Source organism: Urocitellus parryii, chromosome 1, assembly GCF_045843805.1.
Source record: "Urocitellus parryii isolate mUroPar1 chromosome 1, mUroPar1.hap1, whole genome shotgun sequence".
NCBI classification, from domain to species: Eukaryota; Metazoa; Chordata; class Mammalia; order Rodentia; family Sciuridae; genus Urocitellus; species Urocitellus parryii.
In genome coordinates this window covers 215,786,699-215,808,411 of record NC_135531.1, presented here as the reverse complement: position 1 = coordinate 215,808,411, position 21,713 = coordinate 215,786,699, and the positions used below count along the sequence as shown (strand labels likewise).

Below are 21,713 nucleotides of genomic sequence, written 5' to 3'. Positions count from 1 at the left end.
AGCAGCTCATTTTCTTTTTTCTATTCTAATTTAGCAAATTGTTAAGACTCTAGACATGACATCACTGACAGAGATAAGGAAAGAAATCTTGCACTAATAATTGTTCTTATCTCACTAATTGATATTTTTTTTTTTAGAATTTTGGTATCAGATGATCTTGCCTCCTCATTTTGATAAATCCAAGAAATACCCTCTGCTATTAGAAGTGTAAGTATTCAAGAGAGAGCAATTTAGTCTTAACTGTTGCTTTTTTTTTCCTTTGCCCAGTACAGATTACTGAAACACAGAGCTAAATGCAATCCTTCTTTCTCCCCAAATCACTGATTACTGTTTTCACCTTCATTTTGCATCCACAAACTCCAACCTGTATTTTCTACTCTCTTCTTAATAGGCAAGATAGACACTTTTTTTCTATTATAATAGCATATATATTTTTTTCTTATGATTTGCTTCCAAAAATCCAGGGGAGTTCCACAGGAATTCTCAAGTTCCCTTGCTTGTCCTTAGCTCTATACATTTGAACAAGCAAGAGATGGTATTAACAGATGTCCCAAACTTACCCAAACAACTCTCATTGGTTGCCTTTGACTCTTTTAAGACTTGAGCTTTCTCTTTTAGTTCCTGAAATTTCACTGCCAGGAATTGTCTGTTCCTTTTTTAAATTTTTTTATTTTGTAAAGAGGAGGAATGACGTAGCAGAGTGTTCATTATGATCCTAAAGTCTTCAAGTCTTAGAGAAAGTTCTGGAATCGTGTTTGTGAGTTCTGAATATGACAATATTGTAAAATGTTTTTATTAACTTTAAAAGTGCCCTGGTCTCACTCTTAATGCCACAGTCTTCCCATCATAGCATGTATTATTTCCTTTATAAAAAACAAAATGAAACAAAAGTGCTGGGGCCTGCTGTGAGCCAGGTGCTTTCTGTGACTTACTTTATTCATACAACAAACGGATGTGGTGAGTTCTGTTGGTCTATCAAATGGAGGAGAAAATGAAACTCAAGGGAAAAAAAATTTCTGTTGTCACTAGAAAAAAAAGCACAGATATTAATATCAGATATTGCTTTGTGTTTCTCTATTCACAGTTTCATAAAACTGAACATAAAGCACACACACAAAAGGAAAGATGGGTATTTGAAATTTCTGATGTGCTGTTTGACTTTCTTAAGCTTAATTTTGGTTTAATGAAGTCAAATTCATTTGTGACGTTGATTTATATTAGGCTCTATTTACAATTCTTAAAAGCATCCTTTAAAATATAATAGTGATGTTTCTCTCTCTTCTTTGACACGCCTGTAAATAATTAAGAAAGGTTAAGAATAAAACAAAAAGGTCAAGTTAGCACCCATTTTTGGTCAGTTACTCTCCTCCTTCTCTTTTTTAAGGTCTGTTTGTTGTTGTTTAATAATTTGGTCTAATCTCAGGGGTAGATAACTCTTCAAGTCTTAAAAGAGTCAAAGGCAACCATTGGGAGTTTGGGTAAGAGGCAAACTCTTAATCTACCAAATTTAGTGTCATTGACAGGACCAAGGCATTTCACATGTCACTAAAAATGGCTGGGTATGGTATCATGTGCCTGTTATCCCAGCAGCTTGGGACGCTGAGGCAGGAGGATTGCAAGTTCAAAGTCAGCCTCAGCAACTTAATGAGACTCTGTCTCAAAAAAAAAAAAAAAAAAAAATTAAAAGAGACTGGGGACCATGCGGTGATGACATGTAAAGGAGATACAAGTTCTATAGGTACTGCCTCTTAATTAACAAACAGCAGCAAAAGTGTTCAATAGAGATTGTCCACCCAGCTGTGAGTGGGGTAGATTATAGGCTGTGAATGTTGCAAATATGAGGGAGTTAAACTTGTTACTAGAAAAAATGCCAAATAACATAACCTATTTTCCAATACAAGGTAGTATTTCCTTCTCCTTTGGACTTTTAGGTAATATCATTTGTGCATACCTTGATTCATTCCACAGTGATGTGCAAATCCTAGAGTGAGAAACTCTGCTGAGTACGAAGGGAATTCCAAAGCATAGGATATACAGAGTCCTCACGGAAGTCTCAACCTAGGAAATAAATAAATGCTTCAAGTATTTTAAGCTGAGATGGAAAGATATAGTCAAAGCTGCATTTATTGTCATCATTGTTAGGTTTTCATAACGAAATTTCCCTATCGCCACTATTAGAGAAATTATTGTGTAATACTTTAAAATTGTTGACTTCTGAAATCTGGGTTTGATAACAGTCTTCAAAGATAAAACTAATGGCATCTTTGAAGGAAGCACACAGGCATTCCAGACATGTTGTCAAGTTTTAGAGGAACCATTCTGGATACACCAGTGGCTGGCATGATGTCAGGTTCACAATGGGGAAAGATACATGCATCTCCTCTACAGTGAAGACAAACACAAGCTTTTGATTTGATCTGGGGACTTTTGACTTTGAGACTCTTTATTGAAGTTTGGGTCTTTTCACAGCTACGCAGGCCCCTGCAGCCAAAAAGCAGATGCTGCCTTCCGACTCAACTGGGCCACTTACCTTGCCAGTACAGAAAACATCATAGTAGCTAGCTTTGACGGCAGGGGAAGTGGTTACCAAGGAGATAAGATCATGCATGCAATCAACAGAAGACTGGGAACATTTGAAGTTGACGATCAAATTGAAGCAGCCAGGTGAGTGACTAGGAGATAAATTCAAAAGACTTCTGACTTCTACCCCCTCGATTTATATTTTAAAGTTGTAAAGTGTAAAAATTTAAAATGTGCTGGGATAAATTTGTAGTCTTTCATCCTTGTGGTAAAGATGTTATACTTGGGAAAAGAACAAGGTATGTCATTATAGATTTATACGAAGGCAAAAAAAAAATATTTCCTAAATATCTCTTTGTATGTGATGCTAGAAAGGGAGTTGGCATATGTGCTACTACCTTCTAAGAATGGAGATTTGAAATTCATCAAACACACTGAGGGATAAATGTACCTGAGCAAGCCTATCCCTTAGAGTCAAGGATAAAGAGGAGGTCAGTGTGCTTTGACATTGTAGGAGGTCACAACTATGAAGTCCTTGGAGTTCCAGAGTCTGGATGAGAGTGACTCTTCTGTTTTGAGATAAGTATAAAGCATACCCATCAGGGTCACAAATATGAAGGCTTCCTTAAGTAGGAATCACATCTCATTTTTGGCCTCTTATGGGGTTATGAATTGATGTGATCCAGCTTACGAGAGATTTTAACCATGAATGATGAGTACCCCATGATGTACCCCGTGATGTGGGCAGCAATTTACCCACAGGTTTTGTCACTGAAGCTGCATAACTGTCCTAGCAGGCGGGACTTCTTACCATAATTTCAGGTGAAGAAATGGAGGCTCTTAGATTAGGTAACTTGTCAAGGTGAAAAGATTTGAATCCAGTTTATTCCAACTCTTTTATTCAATTACATTCAACTAGTAAATGGGCAATATAACTTTTGAGTTTCTATAACCAACTGCGTGGATATCTGGGGAAGTCTGATAAGTGGTGGAATTTGAGATAATGTTGTGAAATCATGGATCAGGATATGCAGAAAGATCCTTGAATGATTAAAGGGATAGGGAAAAAAATGCCTTTAAGAAAAGTAACAAAGAAAAAAAGAGAAAATGGTAAACAATTAACTAAATACATAAAATACAATAAATATGTTCATGAGTGAGGCATTGCTATTTTAAAAATAAATTTGTATCAATCCACACGGACTTTATATGTGAGAGGGCATATAAAGGGCCTCTCAAATCTGACCTACAAAAGCCCTAAATATTGCAGAATTACAGAATTGAGTTTCCATAGTATTCAACTCAAGTTTAAAAAAAAATGAGACGCAGTATACAATGGAACACTATTTCAGCAATTAATCACAACTAGAGTAACAGAGATGAATCTCACAAATACACCTGTTAAATGACAGTGAGGCCAGGCACGAGTGTACATCCTGCATAATCCAATTTATGTGAAGTTCAAAACCAGGTAGAAGTTCACCAACAAAAGGGTAACATTTCATTTTGTTCTATTAGAAGGAGGGAGATGATCTGGAGGCTGTGGCCATGCACAGGCCACGATTTCAAGGGCATGTTCCCATAGAAAGCTTTATCAAGCTGCACACTCATGATTCAGTGAACACATCTGCATGTCTGAGTTATTCAAGTTTAGAGAGTTTGACATCCAGAAAATGAGTTGAAAACTATTTTTATGTTCCCTAATGTTGCATAACTCAGAGCCTAGGATATGTATCATCAACTGAAAACAAAAAAGCTCCCAAAGCCACATGCAAAAGCCCCAAATGTTCCATTTGCTAGATTTTTTAATTTAAAAAGTTCCTTTTGATGTAAGGCTAGGATTGAGGAATAGAGGAAAAAAAAAAAACCACATATTTCTCATTTCTTTACTTGGATTCCAACACTGAACACAGTTTAGTGGCAAAAAGACATCTTAATCCACCAGGAAAAATTGCTTTCTTTTTAATGGTGCTGAGCTAACTAATCAACACCCTGCATAAGAAGAGAGTTATTAGACAATGGTGTTTAAGTTCTCAGGTGGGGGCCCAGATATATTTCTAAGCCATACCCAGATGTTCTTCATGCCCTTGTCTTTCCCCATTGTAGGGGCAGACGCTCTCAAACTGAAAAACATCTGGAGAAATTTAAATTCAATTATGTAAAGAAAAGTGCATCTGGGCTGCAAATTTTTATATAAAGCTGTGAAAAAAACTGCCAAGATTTGTTTTCTGTGAATCATACACACACACTCACACACACACACATACACACACAATTTTTATGGACTCCACTCCAATGAAAGCAAGCTTTGTTCTTCTGGGTCTTAAGTTAGCATGGCAGGCATTTGTCTCAGGTGGTTTTTTGATTGCTGGCAATGATCCATTTTAGTTTCAAATAGACTGAAAGAGATAACAAATGGCTGGTCTCACATTTGCGCAGTTATCTTTGTTTTCTATATACATGGTATAAAATTGATGCATAGACTTCTTTCTTGTGTTTCAGACAATTTTCAAATATGGGATTTGTGGACAGCCAGCGAATTGCAATTTGGGGCTGGGTGAGTAGTTGTTGGATGGATGAAGTGGTGTGCATTCCTTAGTGGATATAACCCAGAGCAGGTTCATTTATCTTTTGTATGCAAATATTTGGAGACGAAAATCGTGGCTATCAAGTCTTGTATCTCTTGACAGTAATCCTCTAGAGTCTCTCCTGAGCTAGGCTTGCACCTTCAGTTACTGTGTTGAGGGAGGGAGATGAGAAGAGAGGAAGGGAGAGAGAGAGAGAGGAGAAAAAGGAAGAGAGGAGGAGGGAGTGAGAGAGGGAAGAAAGGAGACTTTTCATGAGTCAGTTGTGTTTATTGTTTTTCTTTCTTTCTTTTTCTTTAATTGGCACTACCCAATTGCCAGCATCAGCAAATGTCCCATGCTTTCCCCCTTACACTTACCAAGAAAAGGCACCAGGGCTCTGAAAGTGTAGACTTTAGATACTGCCCAATTAAGGCCAATTTAAGCCTCCTATACCATGCTTTCCATCTCTAAAGAGGCACAGTATATAAAGATGTGAGAAATGTGGAAACTGCGACTCGCTTACCATATGTCCTTATTCCTTTACCTCCATAAAAATAACTGTTTCCATTCTTTAGTCATATGGAGGGTACGTAACCTCGATGGTCCTGGGATCGGGAAGTGGCGTGTTCAAGTGTGGAATAGCTGTGGCACCTGTGTCTCGGTGGGAGTACTATGGTATGTAATTACTGTCAGGTACAAAGAAACAGCAATTGTTAAGCTTAAATTTTTCATAACAAAATCATTCCTTTTGGAGTTTCACTCTCTACAGCAAATAATTTGAGTTTCAGTGTTTCTGCCGCAAATAATAACCTGATTCATCTTAGAGGTTCTTCGTGGATAACTATAATAAGACGATCTCATTTATTCTGCTCTTATGTAAGCTTGAGTGATATTATGTATTATCTTCACAATTAGTTTCTTATCTACAAATTCTGTTTTCCAAATTGCAAAACAGCCCCATTGCTACATTTCTCAAATAAACCTTTCTTTAACTTCTTATTTTATTTTGGGACTTCCCATATTAGCAGAATAATGAAAGTGTGTGTCTCTTTCCCTTTGGGTAAAAGTCAGATAAAAGCTAGGCTTTAGATAGAAGAAGAATAGAACACAAGAATTTCCAGGGTTTTTCCCCCACTATCACTTAGTAGGAGAAAGATACTGTAGACTATTATCTTCATCAATGAGAGAATATTATTCTAGAGGGCATGGTAATCTATAAGATGATAATGGGCAATGGAAGACTAGATCTTCCTCAGAGGTGAGGAGATGTAGTATTTTCCTGGATCTCGTTGTCCCCATCTCAAGCCATTTATGTAGTGTAAGAATAGAATCACTGATAATAAATATGCTCATTAACTATTTCACATTGTGATATATGATAGTACCATCAGATCTGTGGAAACCCCTTTTTCAAAGTCTCATTCAGTCAGTGGAAGTCAATGGACAAAATGCATCTTTCTGTTAAAAGAGTTGGAGGGCATAGTTACTATTAGATCTGCATACAATGGAATTGTTTTCATACAACGCTTTTCTCCTTGAGATTGGTTATGTTAGATGGCTTGTTTTTGGAGACCTCTGGTGGTCAATAAAAAAATAGAAACAGTCTGTTGAGTTTAAAATGTATTACAACAGACACTAGTATGGCTGTATGTCTACACGTGGCTGTATAACCAATGTGATCCTGCAATCTGTACACATGGAAAAACAAGACTACGTACCCCATTTGACTCAAATGTATGATATGTCAAGATCATTGTAATGTTTTAGCAACTAATAAAAAAATTTTAAAAAAAAGAAGAAAAAAATTTTAAAAATGTATTGTGAATTAATGATATAATTATGTATTAATGATAACAAACAACTTCATTAACTGTATATGGACCAGCCTAATAGAGAGGAACTCAATAGTTTTTATATGTGTGCAAATTTGAACAATTTTATTTAAAGATTGGATAAAAGGAATATGTAAGTGGTATTTCAAGGCATATTTCTAAAAGTTACGCATAAATTTTAAATGTTATTTTAAAATTTTAGGCCTTCCCACAAATATAAACCTGGTCAGCATAAATAATAAAGGGGTATTATGTTCTAAGACAAGCAGAAATGAAGTCTGCCACTGTTTGGGAAAAAATTGTTTTGTTCTTAAAGCCCAATAAACCTTTATCAAACACACAACCTAAGTTATTAATATTGAAATGTTAGAATTTATAAAGACATTTTATGAAGATCTTACATTTTAAAATGGCTTTTTAAATACTGTAATTTTACAGCTGAGCATGGTGGTGCTTAACCTGTAATCCCAGCAGTTCAGGAGGCTGAGGCAGGAAGATCATGAATCCAAAGCCAGCCTCAACAACGTAACAAGGCCCTAAGCAACTCAGCAAGACCTAGTCTCTAAATAAAATATAAAAAAGGGCTGGGGATGTGGCTCAGTGGTTAAATGCCCCTGGGTTTAATCCCCAGTACAAAAAAAAATTATAATTTTACATGAGTGTCCTCTAAATGAATAAAATTACATATAGTCTGTATTCATTTTAATCAAAATAATAAAACGTTTTACTCATTTCTAAAAATATAAGAAAAATCTTTTTATTTTAACAGAAATGGCAAGAATACATGTAGAACAACTAATATTCTTCAGTGTAGTTTTTAATCTACAATGTCAACCATTCAAAAAAGATTAGCATGTTAAATTTTGATGATTTAATTTAAAGAATTAACAGAATCAATATTTATATACTTGTGCAGTTAGAGGACGTTTAAGCCATTAACCTACATAGCACAATGGCAATGGATCATGCTGATACTTATTTACTGTAATCTGGTCCCTTAAGGAGGCAGCTTTCCAAACAGTTATGTCAGACTTCTAAGGTCATACTGGAATTAGGCCACAAAAAAAAAAAAAAAAAAAAAAAAAAAGAAAGAAAGAAAAAGAAAAAAGAAAAAAGAAAAAAAAATTCTCACTGATATCTTAGGGCAAATACATATAATGTATGATTTTATTTTTTTAAATGGGCAGGAAATATGTTTAATTATCAAAAATCACCAAACCAATTATGCAACCTGTTTTTCACCATGTTTATAGATAAAAGAGCTTGTGTCATTTGAGCAGACAGATATTAATGTAATCTGTTTCATAATACTCAAGTGTTATCACACGAAATTGAGACCTCTCCACAAAATGAGAAAAACCAAATGTTTAGCTTGCATTGTGATAGAGCAGCTAAGCCAATATGGGACTGATAGCTGAACACTTTCTATTCATTAGAGTGAATACCAACCTGTCAAAACATATATATGATTTAAGCAAGCAACTAGTAATTGATCATCGTTAGGGTATTCCAAAAGGATTTGTCTCATGACCAAAAAACTGAAGGTGACTCTTTGAGCAGGTCTTACTTCACATTGACTTTCTGCATGTGAGTTATCGATTGAAGTAAATATCATTTAGTTTGCTTTCCCGCTGCCTCCATCAGAGGGCTAAGTGTGAGTGGGTTAGGGATGAGTCTGAAGAGGCCTGAATCTAGGTGGGCTTTCTGGGAATCAGTGTCTCTGGCTACATAACAAGCCAAATCTGGAGGGATTAAATTCTGAGGGAAACTATATATAGACACACACATAAACACATATATCTCAGTACATGATTTATGATATAGGAAAACAAACTAACCCAATAAATGGGAAGAAAAGTTGTTATTGTAGGAATTAGTTGTTTTTTCCTTTTCCTCACAGACTCAGTGTACACAGAACGCTACATGGGCCTCCCAACTCCAGAAGACAACCTTGACCGTTACAGGGTAAGATACATGAGCTGTGCACGTTTTATAACCTATTTATAAGTGGATTAAGAACTGTTTAAGTGTATCTATTCTGGAAAATATAAATTTTTTAAAAATTTCCAACAAAATTCTTGTTAAAAAGAAATAACACAGGTGGTTTAGAGATAATCCAATAGCTTCCTCTACTATATTCTGCATAATTACAGTCTTTATCGTATGCTATATAGGTCACAATATGCATTCGTTTAGAAATACAAAGCAACACCAGATAATTACTTTAATTATAAAAATTTCAGTTTAGAAAACATATCAATTTCAACATATTCCTTTAGAGACCGGAAGACTTTTTAAACCTTTAGCTAAATATTAAATATTAAGTATCATCATAATTAAGACATATCTACAAGCCTATAATTTTCTTACTCAGAGCCAGTTATGTACACTTTTTTAAAAAACACAAGATTTGAGTAAAGCAAGTGAGAGGTTGATACAGTTGGGCAGTACCCTGGAAAACCCTGACCATAAATTACTGAAGAGCATTCAATAGGCTGATTGCTTAAAGGCAGAGCCAGTGGGCAGGTTTCCCTGCAGATGAGCCATAGCATTTGAAATATGGTCTGGCAGCAGCAATCCCTGGCTATCATTGCTAACAGAGACAATGCCAGCAAAGCCAGAGTGTTCTCTTTGGTGCTACCTTGATGCCACCCCAAGTATGAGCTATTAGGTATGCTTCCAGCATTTGGATCTTTCCAAAATTTTCCTGATTCTATGTGTCACTTTTCTTGGTCAAAAAAAAAAAAAAAAAAAAGGAAAAGAAAAAAAGAAACTAAAATTTACAGATGACATGGTAAATTATCTCTAATACTCCCATTCTCCAAAGAATGTTCAAAAGGCTTCCTGAGACAGTGAATTAGAAAGAAAGACAACAATCTAAGGAGATCATCTCTGCCCATCTGTGTCACAATTCAATGCATGCATGACTCTCAAGGTATCGAAACATTGCCTGGAACACTATTTGTCCATTTTTTTGTAAGATGGCATCATTATTACTGTGTATTCTGAGACCATCTGATCAAAATGCAATAATATTAACTCAAAGTCTTTAAAAGTATAGACAAACTAGTTTTACCTGTTACTTTCTACTTAATAAGCAAGTCTGTCCATCGGGTGGGTGGAAGTGTGTTTGGGTGCCTGCGGGTGTTTTCATCTGTATTTGTCAGTCAAGATAGAAAAGTGAGGCACAGGATCATCTTTTCCTACAAGGCAGTCCCATAACCAGGTTGTCCCCATTTCTGTCAGTGCTCCCATCTGATACTTGATACTCAATTTCTTTCCACTCTTTCTCCTCTACACAGACACCCTTTCCTTTCATAACCACATTGCAACTGTCCTGTGACCTCTCTCCTTTTATATCAGAAACCCAGCTTGCTTCCCCTTAGCTTGTCTTTCCACGTCAGTGACCCTTTCCTGTGTACACAACTACATCCAGTCCCCGATCTTTGGCCAGGTGGTCAGCCCCCTGATTACAGTGGCCTGGTTTATATGCAGGCTCACTGCTCCATTTCTGTAGCTTTCTATTTTGTGACAGTGCCCTCTGCCCCTTATGTCTGTACTGTCATTTGCTCTCCATCTCCATCTGTTAGGGAACAGTGGAGAAGCATCTGCTTTTGAACCCTGGGTTGTTTTCTTGTGTATCTTTTAATCCCTACTTGATTCTCTCTTGACTTAATCCTTCTTTTGTACAGGATCTTCCTCCTCTGTAGCAAGGTTATTCAAGGTTGTCCTCAACATGATATTCTTTGGATTCCCCTGTATAAAGTACAAAGCCCCAAACCTTTTCTGATACGCCATAAAAACTCATTGAAGGGAAACATTGTGATGTAAGTTTCATTTCCCATCACTTCTCTCATTTTATAGCTTGATTTTTTTTTTTTTTGTAAATGGCTCAATCTGAATACTTAAGTTTGATTGCCAGAAGACTTAAATTTGATTATCCCAAAGTACTAAAATCTTCTGAAACATCAGAGGTTACTTCCTAGATCTTGCCCCCAGACTCTAGAATGAGAAGTCAAAGAGTTTATTTTGATGAACCACATCCTTAGGAGACATTGAACCCTGAAGCCCAGGGTCAAGTCTAAACCCTGACACCTAAGGAGGTACCTCCGTGGTACCTGCCTTCCTTCCTCAAAGCACATCAGGCCTGCAGTGTATTTTCTCTTAACCAGACTCCCTATATAATTATATAGGGTAATTAGTTTTCATCTGCCGTTTCAATCTGTATCTTTTTCCAGCCTTTTCTATAGGCTCTCTTTCCCACTCCAACCCCCCTCTCCCCCCACCTACCCCCCATGGTGGTGGCCATTTTCATCTCTCCCCTTAGGTGTTCACTGCATGAGGTAGTCATGTAAATAGAAGTCACTTCCTACTGCCAATGGCAACACACGCACACTGGGTGCACAAAGTCACTCTTACACTTCACTGCACAGATGGCACCCGAGGACTGTTTAATCCTTCCACGCCAGGAGTCGGGTTTTCTTGGCACGAAATTTATTGCTGGCAATGGACACATTAAAACTGCCAGTACCAGGGAGCTAAAGGTTCCCAATGTGTTACTCAGAGGAATTATCTGGGAGGGTGATAGTTAAGGTGGGCAGGAGAAAGTGAGGCAAACGCATTAGCGGAATTGTCTCCACCGTGGTAAGTTGCTTCCTCCGAATGTGGAGAACTGAATCTATGTGGAGGAACTGAATCTAAGTTCCTATTTTTGGTGCACAGCAGGCTTTAGAATAAAGCTGCCCTCCTTTGTTTTTTAAATGAGCCTGTGCTTTTGTCTCTGGCAAGAATACATTCAGAGATTCTATTTTCCTCCAAGGCCCCAGCTGCCCCTCTGGACCCCATCTTTTACTTTTCTTTCCCAGGTTGCCTCTCTCTCTCTCTCTCTCTCTCTCTCTCTCTCTCTCTCTCTCTCTCTCTCTCTCTCTCTCTCTCTCTCCTGCTCTCTCCCTCCCTCCTTCCCTGAAAAGACAAAGAGGACAGTTTCTTAGAGGCTTTTGCCACCCTGTGCATTTCTTCAGGTCAGAAGGAAATGTTTTGAAAAGGAGACCCCTTTAGTCTGGAGCAGTGACTCTCTTCAGTATATTGATGATTAGACATGTCCAAAGGGTGCAGTCAGCAAAGCCTTGATCTTCATCCATGTTCTGGGTTAAAAACCATCAACACAGCAGCCAGAATTAGAACCTTTGAAGGAGAATGCAGTCTTTAATAAAACTCAAATGAGGAAAAGATTCATGATGAGGTCATTAATGACCTAGATTTGGAAGAATGTAGAGAAACCTACATCAATGAGAGGAACACGTCTTGTGAAATAAAGGTCCTATTTACTGTTGAGGAAAAGGAATTCTGAGGAACCCTTCGTAAGGCTGAATGCATCAGGCAGAGAAGCTGTGTGAGGCTGTGAGCCGGCACCCATTGGAGGCTGCCCTGCACTTCAACTGCTAAACATTCAACTGGGGCTTAGTTCAACCACAGGGAGAACCCTTTCCCATTCTTTCAAAGCTGCAATATAGATAGGGGACCCCAGGACTAAGGCTTAGATCCAACGCAGTGGCATAGCAGAGAGTCTATCAGACTCTTTGGGATCCCTTTTAAAGGATACAAAGAGCTCAAAGAAGAAAGAACTTCATCTCCCTAAAGCTCCAAGGAGCTGGTCCCAGAGGCTCTAAATTGTCAGCCAAAGCAGAAGGGTGACAAATCTGAACTAATGAGTAGTGTAGATCTGTGGACATGTTTGTGCGATCAGTCTCAGTCCAAAACAGACAGAAAGTGTGACAGATCCTAGCAAAGGATTCAAGGGAGGCAACTCACTACCAAACAGCGGGCTCAGCCACCTCTAGGAGTGAGATCCTGAGTAGCACTGGTGAGTGCTGTCTTAGATGGCCAATCATCACAGTCATTAGCCAAACCTGCAAAAGATATTAACATTCACCCATTTAGGGTTCAGTTTATCTCTTGTAGGTAAAGAAAAGCCAAGACTTAGGGGAGATGAAATAAAAGTAGGTAATAAAACATGAGCTTGAATATGACAAAGTAGCCAACGTATGTGAAAAACACAATTGTGACTGCGGAGGCCCAGGAATTTCATATATAATTCTGTATGTCAGGAGCATGCAGGGAGGGACAGGGGAGTAACCAAGAAGTTATGGTTTCACTTTACCTCCTCTCCAACAGAGGGCATCCGGTTCCAATCACTTCATTCATTCTTTTAATTCATTTATAAAGTGCTTCTATGGCCAGACACTATTCTATGCTCTTTATGTGGATAATCGGTTTCAACTAAGTATTCTAATTATCTCCATTTTACTGGTACAGAAACTAAGGCACACAAAAAAAATGTTAAGTAACATATAGATACAGAGGATTAGAAAAGGGAGATGGCACCATCTGAATCCAGTAGAGAAAGATGGAGGAGGGCGGAGAGAGGCTCTCAACAGATTCTGCAGAGGGGAGAGGCCGAGCAAGGAAGTAGACAGGTGAGTAAGAGGTGGAGTGGTTTTCCAGGGACACAGAAGAAGGGCTGAGGGAAGAGCAGGCCAAATGGTGACCAAAAATGCAGGACATAAAACCAGGGAGGAAATGGGTTTTCGAGTACTCAGAGAGAGAAGTGCAAGATCAAGGGCAAGAGAAATGGGGCCCAAGTCCTGAGCCTTGTTGCCAAGAGAAGAGGGCAGCCTGGAACACACAGAAGGGACTGATTTAACTTGTAGAGGAGATTTATTTTGCATTTTGCTCAAAATTTGATAGGCTTTTGGCAAGTGTATGAAACAGTCATAGATTTGGCAGTCTTCTGCTAGCAGATTTGAAATGTTCAATCCTTAAGAACTGCTGCATCGTTAGGTTATGCAAAACAGGGTGCAATTTTGTAAATATGCCATCTTGTACTGATTTGACATTTGTTCTATTATCCCAGAATATGCCAAAGGGAGAGAGACCTTCAGATTTAAGCCAAACCTTAACTTGTTTGTGGAGTGCTGATAAAATGTTGACTGCTGTGTGATCTTTAAAGAAGCCAGTGTTGCTTGTGAGGCCTGAGGTAGAGCCCCCTGTCTGGGGTTGATGGGAGCTCTTTCCTTGGCATCTCATGGGTGCAGTTGTTTGATAGATGTAAACAAGTAAAACATCTGATATAGTGGGTTGAATTCACTTTTTTGTAAATGTTTTCTGTGGTCTCTGCGGTGGCATTAATGATGCTTCCCAAATGGTATCATTTAATATTATTTATGTGGCATTGATTGCAAGTTAGAAGAATTCATAGAGCAAACCAGTAAATCCAAAGTAATATCTTCCTGAACTGGAGGGTTGTTGTTCATTAAACCCAGTGACAAGAGCCTAGGAATGGCAATGAGCTTTTTGGCCATGATGTGAAATGACAATAGAATATGAATATCAGGGATGTGGACTTTGGAGTTAGAAAGATCTGTACCCAACTTCTGTTTCCTCAATTTACCCACGGTGTGAACCTGAGGAGGTCTCTGCACCTGAGTTTCTTCATCTGGATAAAGGGAATTATTAGACCTACCTCACAGGGCTTTGAAAATGATTACCTGAGACCCCCATGCCTGCCGTGAAGCAGCTTTCAAAGCGTGGCAGCTGCTACCATTCCTGTCCTCGGGAAGCCATGTGTCCTCACAGTTCTAGATGGCACGAGGAGCAGCTCACAATTTATTAGACCTTCTATTTCTCACGGTGCTTCCCTACTTTCATCAGCTCTTTCTTTTATTTCAAAAATACAAAGATTTAATTGTTGGAAGGTAACTGAGGAACCAGCATGATCCAACAAGCAGCTACAGATGGTTCTTCTGGGGGATTGAAGGAAAAGCTCCTCACAGAGATGCTGTGGAATCGGCACTGCCACTGGACCAATCCTTCCCACTTCTCTTTGCCAGACTGTTGCTGGCAGCGGGGCTCTCCGGAAGTTTCTAGCCTCAGGAGAGCGCCAACTGCACCACCATTGCATCCTTGCCCATTTATCACTCTGAGCTTCCTTTTTAGTAGTTGGTGATAGACTATTCGGCTTCTAACTTAGTCATCCATTTCCTTTTTTATTTTTGTTTCCATGGATAGGCAAAGGGGGATCATCCTACTTGGGTGGGTTAAAATAGCACCATTAATTTTTCATGATCATTAATCATACCTAAATGAACACATCCGATTCTTTCACGGGCTTTGTGTGTTACCTTCACAGCTTAACATGTGCCATTCAATGGACAGTGGAGTCTTAACTGAGAAGCCAGAATATACAGTCCAGTAGGGAAGGATCGATCAGTGGTTCCAGAGGCAAAGTGACATAGCTGCATTTTTGTGGGAGGAAAAAAATATTCTCTGCAGCCTGAAAGCTTGTGTGTGTGCACCTCCCGGCTGCCTATCTGCCTCTCAAAGGTCCCTCTGGAGGCTTCTCCCAGTGAGCAGGGGAAATGTGCGTTTGAAATGGCACACTTATCTTGCAGTTGCAGGGGAAGCTTTTGTTTTATTTTTCTCCTGCTGCATTAAAGTATTTGTCTTTCTTTCTTTGTAGTGTAATATTGTTAATGTAAAACAATTTGCATCATGACACTTTTATCACAGTTTTCGTCTTTTTCTCAGTATGTTGCATTTCTCACCATGTCTAGTTCATCACAGCTACAGTGTGTACATCACAACATTTATCTTAGGCTCAGGGTTTTACTTGTTTATAAAAATTGTCTTCTTTCAGCCTGTATTCACTCCATTTAAGAAAAAAAAAAAAAAAAGGCAGCCAGAAACTGTTTTGGTCCAAACTCCAGTAGTTATCACATTCCTTGCTAAGTGTCCTGCGTATTTATATGTCTCCTAACTATTACTCTATGTTTCAATGACATTTCTCAGTTTCATGGCACAGGGAGGTTGTAGGAGCAGCTTTTGCTGTTCATGCTGCCAAGCAAGGCAAGCCCGTGAGGCTGCTGGAGGTGAGGTGAGGTGACACAGTGTATATCTGGGTCATGTCTCAGTGTTGAGGTTGACTATCTTCTGTGAGCAACAGCCAGATTTAACTTGGGGAAAAAGTAGGTGGGAAGAAGTCTGCATGGTCTGAGAGCGTGACTAGCCGAAAGATCACTGCAGAGGACACTAAAAGGACACCTGGTCCAGCAACTCCACATACTAATGTTCACTGCTAAGATGCAGGACTCAGCCCCTCTGTTTCCAGCTTTGAAAGGTGTGCTACAGTGTCTCTTAGGGAGGTTTATTTTGACCATTTCCTTCTGGAAGGGCAAAAAATTGCTCAGTTTTATTGCTACATTAGGTTATATATCACCTTCATAGTCAGAAAATTTGCCTCCCAAATCTCAGCTGTGTAGACCAGACTCTCTTCCAATTATTTTAATGCAAGAAGGCATGGTGTTTCATGAGCCAGGGTATCCACTATTATTATGTACTTCAAGTTCCAGGACAGTTAATTAACATTTTATTTCACACTGTTCCTTTGCTGGGAGACAAATCATAAGCAGCTTGGAATTTTAGAAGTGATGAAGTGCAACACAGAAAGTAAAGGGGATTTTGCTATCAGACTTTGTCCAGTTCTGACAGTTCCCATATATGTATCCTGATGCAAGTTACTTACCTTTTGAATTTCAGTGTCTCCACCTATAAAAACAGGGTTGATAGGAATCTGTTTCACACAGGTGTTGTGAGGATTCAATGTAACAGTGCTTTCTAACTCCTTTGTAAAGCTTAGCACAGTGACAAGCACAGAGTAAATGCTCAATGGACAATACCTATTATTACTAATGGCTATCTCACTGAATTTAAAAATGAGAATAATTTACTCTGCCTAAATTGGCTGTTCCCACTGACTGCAAAACAAAGTGGACAAGTTCATATTAATTTTGTTTAATTATTTAATTGATAAATATTTAGTACTTGTTAGATGCAAGGAATAAAGTAATTAGTGATATAGACAGATTCCTTCTATTGCAGATTTTATAGTTTAGTGGAATATAAGTAACTATTGATTGACTAGATGAAAGAATGAGTGGATAAATGAGTGAACAGATGATGGATAAGTGGATGGATGGATTTATACGTGGACAGATTTATATGGGACATCTCACCAAGTGAAAAGTTTCTTAGAAGTAAGGTAAATTTAAGGTGTACCTTTTAATTAGTTCCAGGTATTTGTTCTAGAAGTTTGTGAATACGTTCTCAATTTGAGTCAGAAATGGAATATGTTCAGGACAAGCGGGGACTAGCCTGCACAGAAGTGGAAGGGCATTTGCTCTGAGCTAACCAGGACAGGATGATCTTGACACAGTTTGGGTAACTCTGCTCTGAAAGTTGTAGACAGAATGTCTTTTACCAGAAACACTGTGTCACACGATTCTCACATTAGCATCAGCAATTTAACCTAAAAAAAAAAAAAATCTTTTACTATGCCTCTTGATTCCTTATTTCCATGAGGGAGTAAGAGGAGTTATTCTTATTTCCATTTTACAGAAATCAAGGCTCAAAGTGCAGTTGCACACCTCTCTGATTTGAAGCTGAGACTAGAATACAAACACTCTGACTTCACCCCCATCCCCTTCCTGCTTGACCACCAGGACTCCAGTCAATAATATTAAGCTGGTATTAGCTACAAAAATATAAACTTTGGTTCTTATAAAGTATCACCAAAGTGATGCAAGACTTGCTGGCTGATTTTAAACCCTCTCTCTCTCTTCCCTTATCCATCCCATCACAGGACAACCAAAGTGGACTCTGGCTCCCCCCTCCCTACCTCTGTCTGCTATTTTAATCTTCATCTCCACTTTGTAAATAGCCCCAGAATAGAACCAGATGGCCAGTTCTCTACTTTCAAAGAGTTTTTCATCAAAAACTTCTTCATTCTAGAAGCCCTAACTGACTCAAGTCATGAAGCCATCTTCAAAAAGCTGATCTTCCTTTTTTTTTTTTTTTTGGTCCTATTTCCCTAGCTGACTTAGATATGACTTGAACTAATAGCAGCATTTCCTGCATTATAAAGAATGAAGCAGACAACAACAACCCACTGATTTTCCAAGGCCATTCTTGATCTTTTTCACCCTTTTCCCCTCCCATATGGTACATTTGTCTAGGTTTTAAACATCTGTTCCGAAAGAGGTGATGTTTGCTTTTCATTCAGAACCTAGCAATGTGGACCAAAGTTCACATGACATATTGCAGAGTATGTTTAGTTGCAAATGCTATGTACAGGCTCTTTGAAATGTAGCATGTATGGCACCATGTGACACACGGTTGCCATGGTAATACACTTTTTGGCTGAACTACAGCAGAAGCCCATGGAACATACATTGCTAATATGAGGCTCTGCCCTGTGCTAATGCATAGGACACAGCCAATCTGGGATCTGGGACTCAAGGGGTTTTGCATGCAGCCTGGGTGGCAGGTGCCCTCTTCCTGCATGTGCAGGGAAGATGTAGCATCCTCCCTTTCCAGTCCTGTCTCCCAGGCACAGGGCATGCTGTGCATTCTGCCATGCATGAAGACAGCATTTGCTTGAATATCGGTTTGCTATATTTTGTATCAAAGGGGGCCCCAGCTGAAAACATTTTATTTTGTAAACTGAAGTGAAAAATCAGTTTATGGCAGATCCTTTTTTGAATAATGACATTCTTTTTCCCAATTCCAGAATTCAACAGTCATGAGCAGAGCTGAAAATTTTAAACAAGTTGAGTACCTCCTTATTCATGGAACAGCAGATGGTGAGTTTCAGTTAATTAGACTTTTTAGTATCACAGACAGGTTTGCAATTTCACTACTGACAAAACAAAAGCATGAGGGGCAAGACTGTTACATTTACTTCAATAAAACAGTGTTGCTTTCCACAACTCACTTGTCTTGGGCTAAATGGGATGCTGAGTCCTAGAACTTTAAACAGTCCCTTTCTTCTGTGCCTTTCCTACCCTTTGGTATCAGAAACTGGAGAAGCTATTAGCTACTTGATGTTTCCTTTCTCTCCCTGCAGATAACGTTCACTTTCAGCAGTCAGCGCAGATCTCCAAAGCCCTAGTGGATGCTGGAGTGGACTTCCAGGCAATGGTACAGAAAACTTTGTGCAAGGGGAGCAAAGTGGCTGGTGGGATCTAGTTTTCTCTTTGGAGGATACCTCTTCCCAAAGACATCCCAGGAGTTAGGGACAGAAAAGAGTTCTTATTTTTCCAATGTAAAGTCAGAGAAGTGATATGCCTGAGTCATACATAGAGTGATGTTCAGTGGTATTAGAGAGTGTGGGGTTGAGAAGCACAATATTGCATATCCTGGGAGTGTCAAAACACTGCTCTCCTGTTCCTGTGATTGTTCAGTCTCTCCCTGTTTTGATTCAAAAGTAATCACTTACTCAGTAAATGTGTGGCAGAGTAATTCTAAAGTGAAACCAGCATGATAATAGCTCAGCTCAAATATGAAAATCCATTTCTGTCTAGTATGTATTACTAGCCTTTGTAACAACAGTGGGATGTTAATAATCAGCATGCTTCAGATTTTGTGATTGCTATGTTATCTTTTGTTGAACAACCACAGACAATAAACAATGAGGCTTGTTTTACAAAGTCAGAAATGGCTAGGGCTGTTGTCGCCTGCACAGAGGATGTTTCTAGGTATTTAGTCAAATTCATTTTCTGCATTAGAGATTTTCAAATTAAGAAGAAATACATATGCATACATACATACATATACATACATACCTATGCTAAATAATTTGAGTAAAATGCAATAATTTAATTGCATAAAATAATTTAGGTAAAATGCAGCTTTCTCATCTATTGAAAAAAAGGACTTCTTTCTCTCACTCTTCTAATATACATGATTTTCTCTGTGCTCAGTTCAAATGGTGCCTGCTATATAGGAATGGGACAGTTATGGAATACAGAGAAAAACTGGCATCTTTTTGGCCAAATTCTCCTAAGAGGTTGAGCTTTATTTTTCTACTATTCAAAGCAAAACTCATGATACTTACAGCAGTTTTTGAGAGTTAACTTGTATCTCCAAAATATATGCTTGCCTGGCAATGACTTCCCAATTATTTAATAGGGCGATAAATTTTGCCTCAGGGGCTGGAGTTGTGGCTCAGTGGTAGAGTGCTTGCCTAGCATGTGTGAGGCACTGGGTTCGACCCTTAGCACCACATATAAATAAATGAATAAAATAAAGGTTCATCAACATCTAAAGAAAAATTTTTAAAAATTTGGCTCAGGTCAGAAACTCCTTCTATATAAATGTTAGATTTTTTTTTAAAGGCCATTGTAATATCTAAGTGTTTGCAAATAACCCACTTTATTTATTTATTTATTTATTCATTCATTCATTTATTTTAGATGTTGATGAACCTTTGTTTTATTTGTTTATTTTTATGTGGTGCTGAGGATCAAACCCAGTGCCATACACATGCTAGGCAAGTGCTCTATCACTGAGTCACAACCCCAACCCCTACTTTTGATGTTTGACTTCATTTACGTTAAACATATAGTTCTAATATTGAAACAGATTTTTACCAGTTCCTTAGTGACATATATTAGGAAGTTGCCTTTTAAATTTTCATTTAATATAGTTTATCTTAATAGAGTATAGAGAAATCTGACACTTGATAACAAATAAAATAGGTGGGCTTAATGAGTATATATGCCTACATCGGGTGATTTAAATGTCCTTTGAGTCAAACTTGAAAGTGGGTTTGGATATTTTAATTAGAATTTATATTTGCTTAAAGTACTATTCAGTTAAGCCAAATGCACAGTAGATTTTCTCAGCACCTGTTAAAGAGGATCAGAGACTTCTGCAGGACAGAACTACATGCCTTGGGAAAGCTCTGGAGAAAAATTAGACAGTTTTTGTGATCATAATTCAGTTTATAAACTATTTCAGGCATCAAAACACCCTGTTTTCTACCACGTATGTTCATGAGAGCTCTTTTGATTTTTTTTTTAAACAGATGACTTCCTAATTCTGACCTTTTTCTTTCTTTCTCTAGTGGTACACCGATGAAGACCATGGAATTGCTAGCAGCACAGCACACCAGCATATATATACCCACATGAGCCATTTCATAAAACAGTGCTTCTCTATACCTTAGCACCTCAAAACAGCATGCCATTTATAGTTCATTAAAAAAACATTTTGTTCTCATTATCTCAAAACTGCAATGTTAAGATGATAATCTTTAAAAATGCACTAAAATGAAGAAAATTAAGGTTACCTTTATTTCCAAATTTCATACTTATGTTCATAAGTAGGGACTTCTGTCTTCATGACAGATTATTACCTTACAGAAATTTGGATTATGCATTCTGGTTTTTATTTATCACTTAAAATCATTTCCATGTCAGCTGCTGAAACAACAAATATAAATTATTTTTATGAGAGCTTTGCATAGGTCCCCTGGGTAACGTTTTCATTTTTTTTTTTTTTCTGGCTAGTCCAAATCTTGTTCTTTTCTTTAAAGGGATGACAAGATGTGGGCAATGATGTCACTAGTGCAGGGAAAAGAGTAGAGGGTTTAGGGAAAGGAGCTAGCAGAGCATGGCTACAAACCCAGGTCCAAGCACACCAACCCCACAGGATACTGTCAGCTCCCCTCAGAGAAGAGCTGTTCGCAGCCAGACTGGCACAGTTTCTGAGAAAGACTATTCAAACAGTCTCAGGAAATCATATATGCAAAGCACTGACTTCTAAGTAAAACCACAGCAGTTGAATAGACTCCAAAGAAATGCAAGGGAAACTGCCAGCAATGTAAGGCCCCCCAGGTGCCAGTTATGGCTATAGGTGCTAGGAAAACACAGCAAGGGTGATGGGAAAGCATTGTAAA

General features: G+C 38.3%; 1 protein-coding gene across 1 annotated transcript in view; it reads left to right on the top strand.

Annotated features, from left to right (window-relative positions):
- The window catches only part of Dpp4 (dipeptidyl peptidase 4), an 80,658-nt gene extending 58,945 nt beyond the window's left edge, over positions 1-21,713 (top strand). Inside the window, exons 19-26 of the mRNA XM_026393086.2 lie at positions 138-207; positions 2,470-2,664; positions 5,023-5,077; positions 5,663-5,762; positions 8,820-8,884; positions 18,543-18,615; positions 18,879-18,952; positions 20,880-21,713. Coding sequence (XP_026248871.1) covers positions 138-207; positions 2,470-2,664; positions 5,023-5,077; positions 5,663-5,762; positions 8,820-8,884; positions 18,543-18,615; positions 18,879-18,952; positions 20,880-20,981 — 734 coding nt within the window. The 3' untranslated portion in view covers positions 20,982-21,713. The remainder of the gene's footprint in view (positions 1-137; positions 208-2,469; positions 2,665-5,022; positions 5,078-5,662; positions 5,763-8,819; positions 8,885-18,542; positions 18,616-18,878; positions 18,953-20,879) is intronic.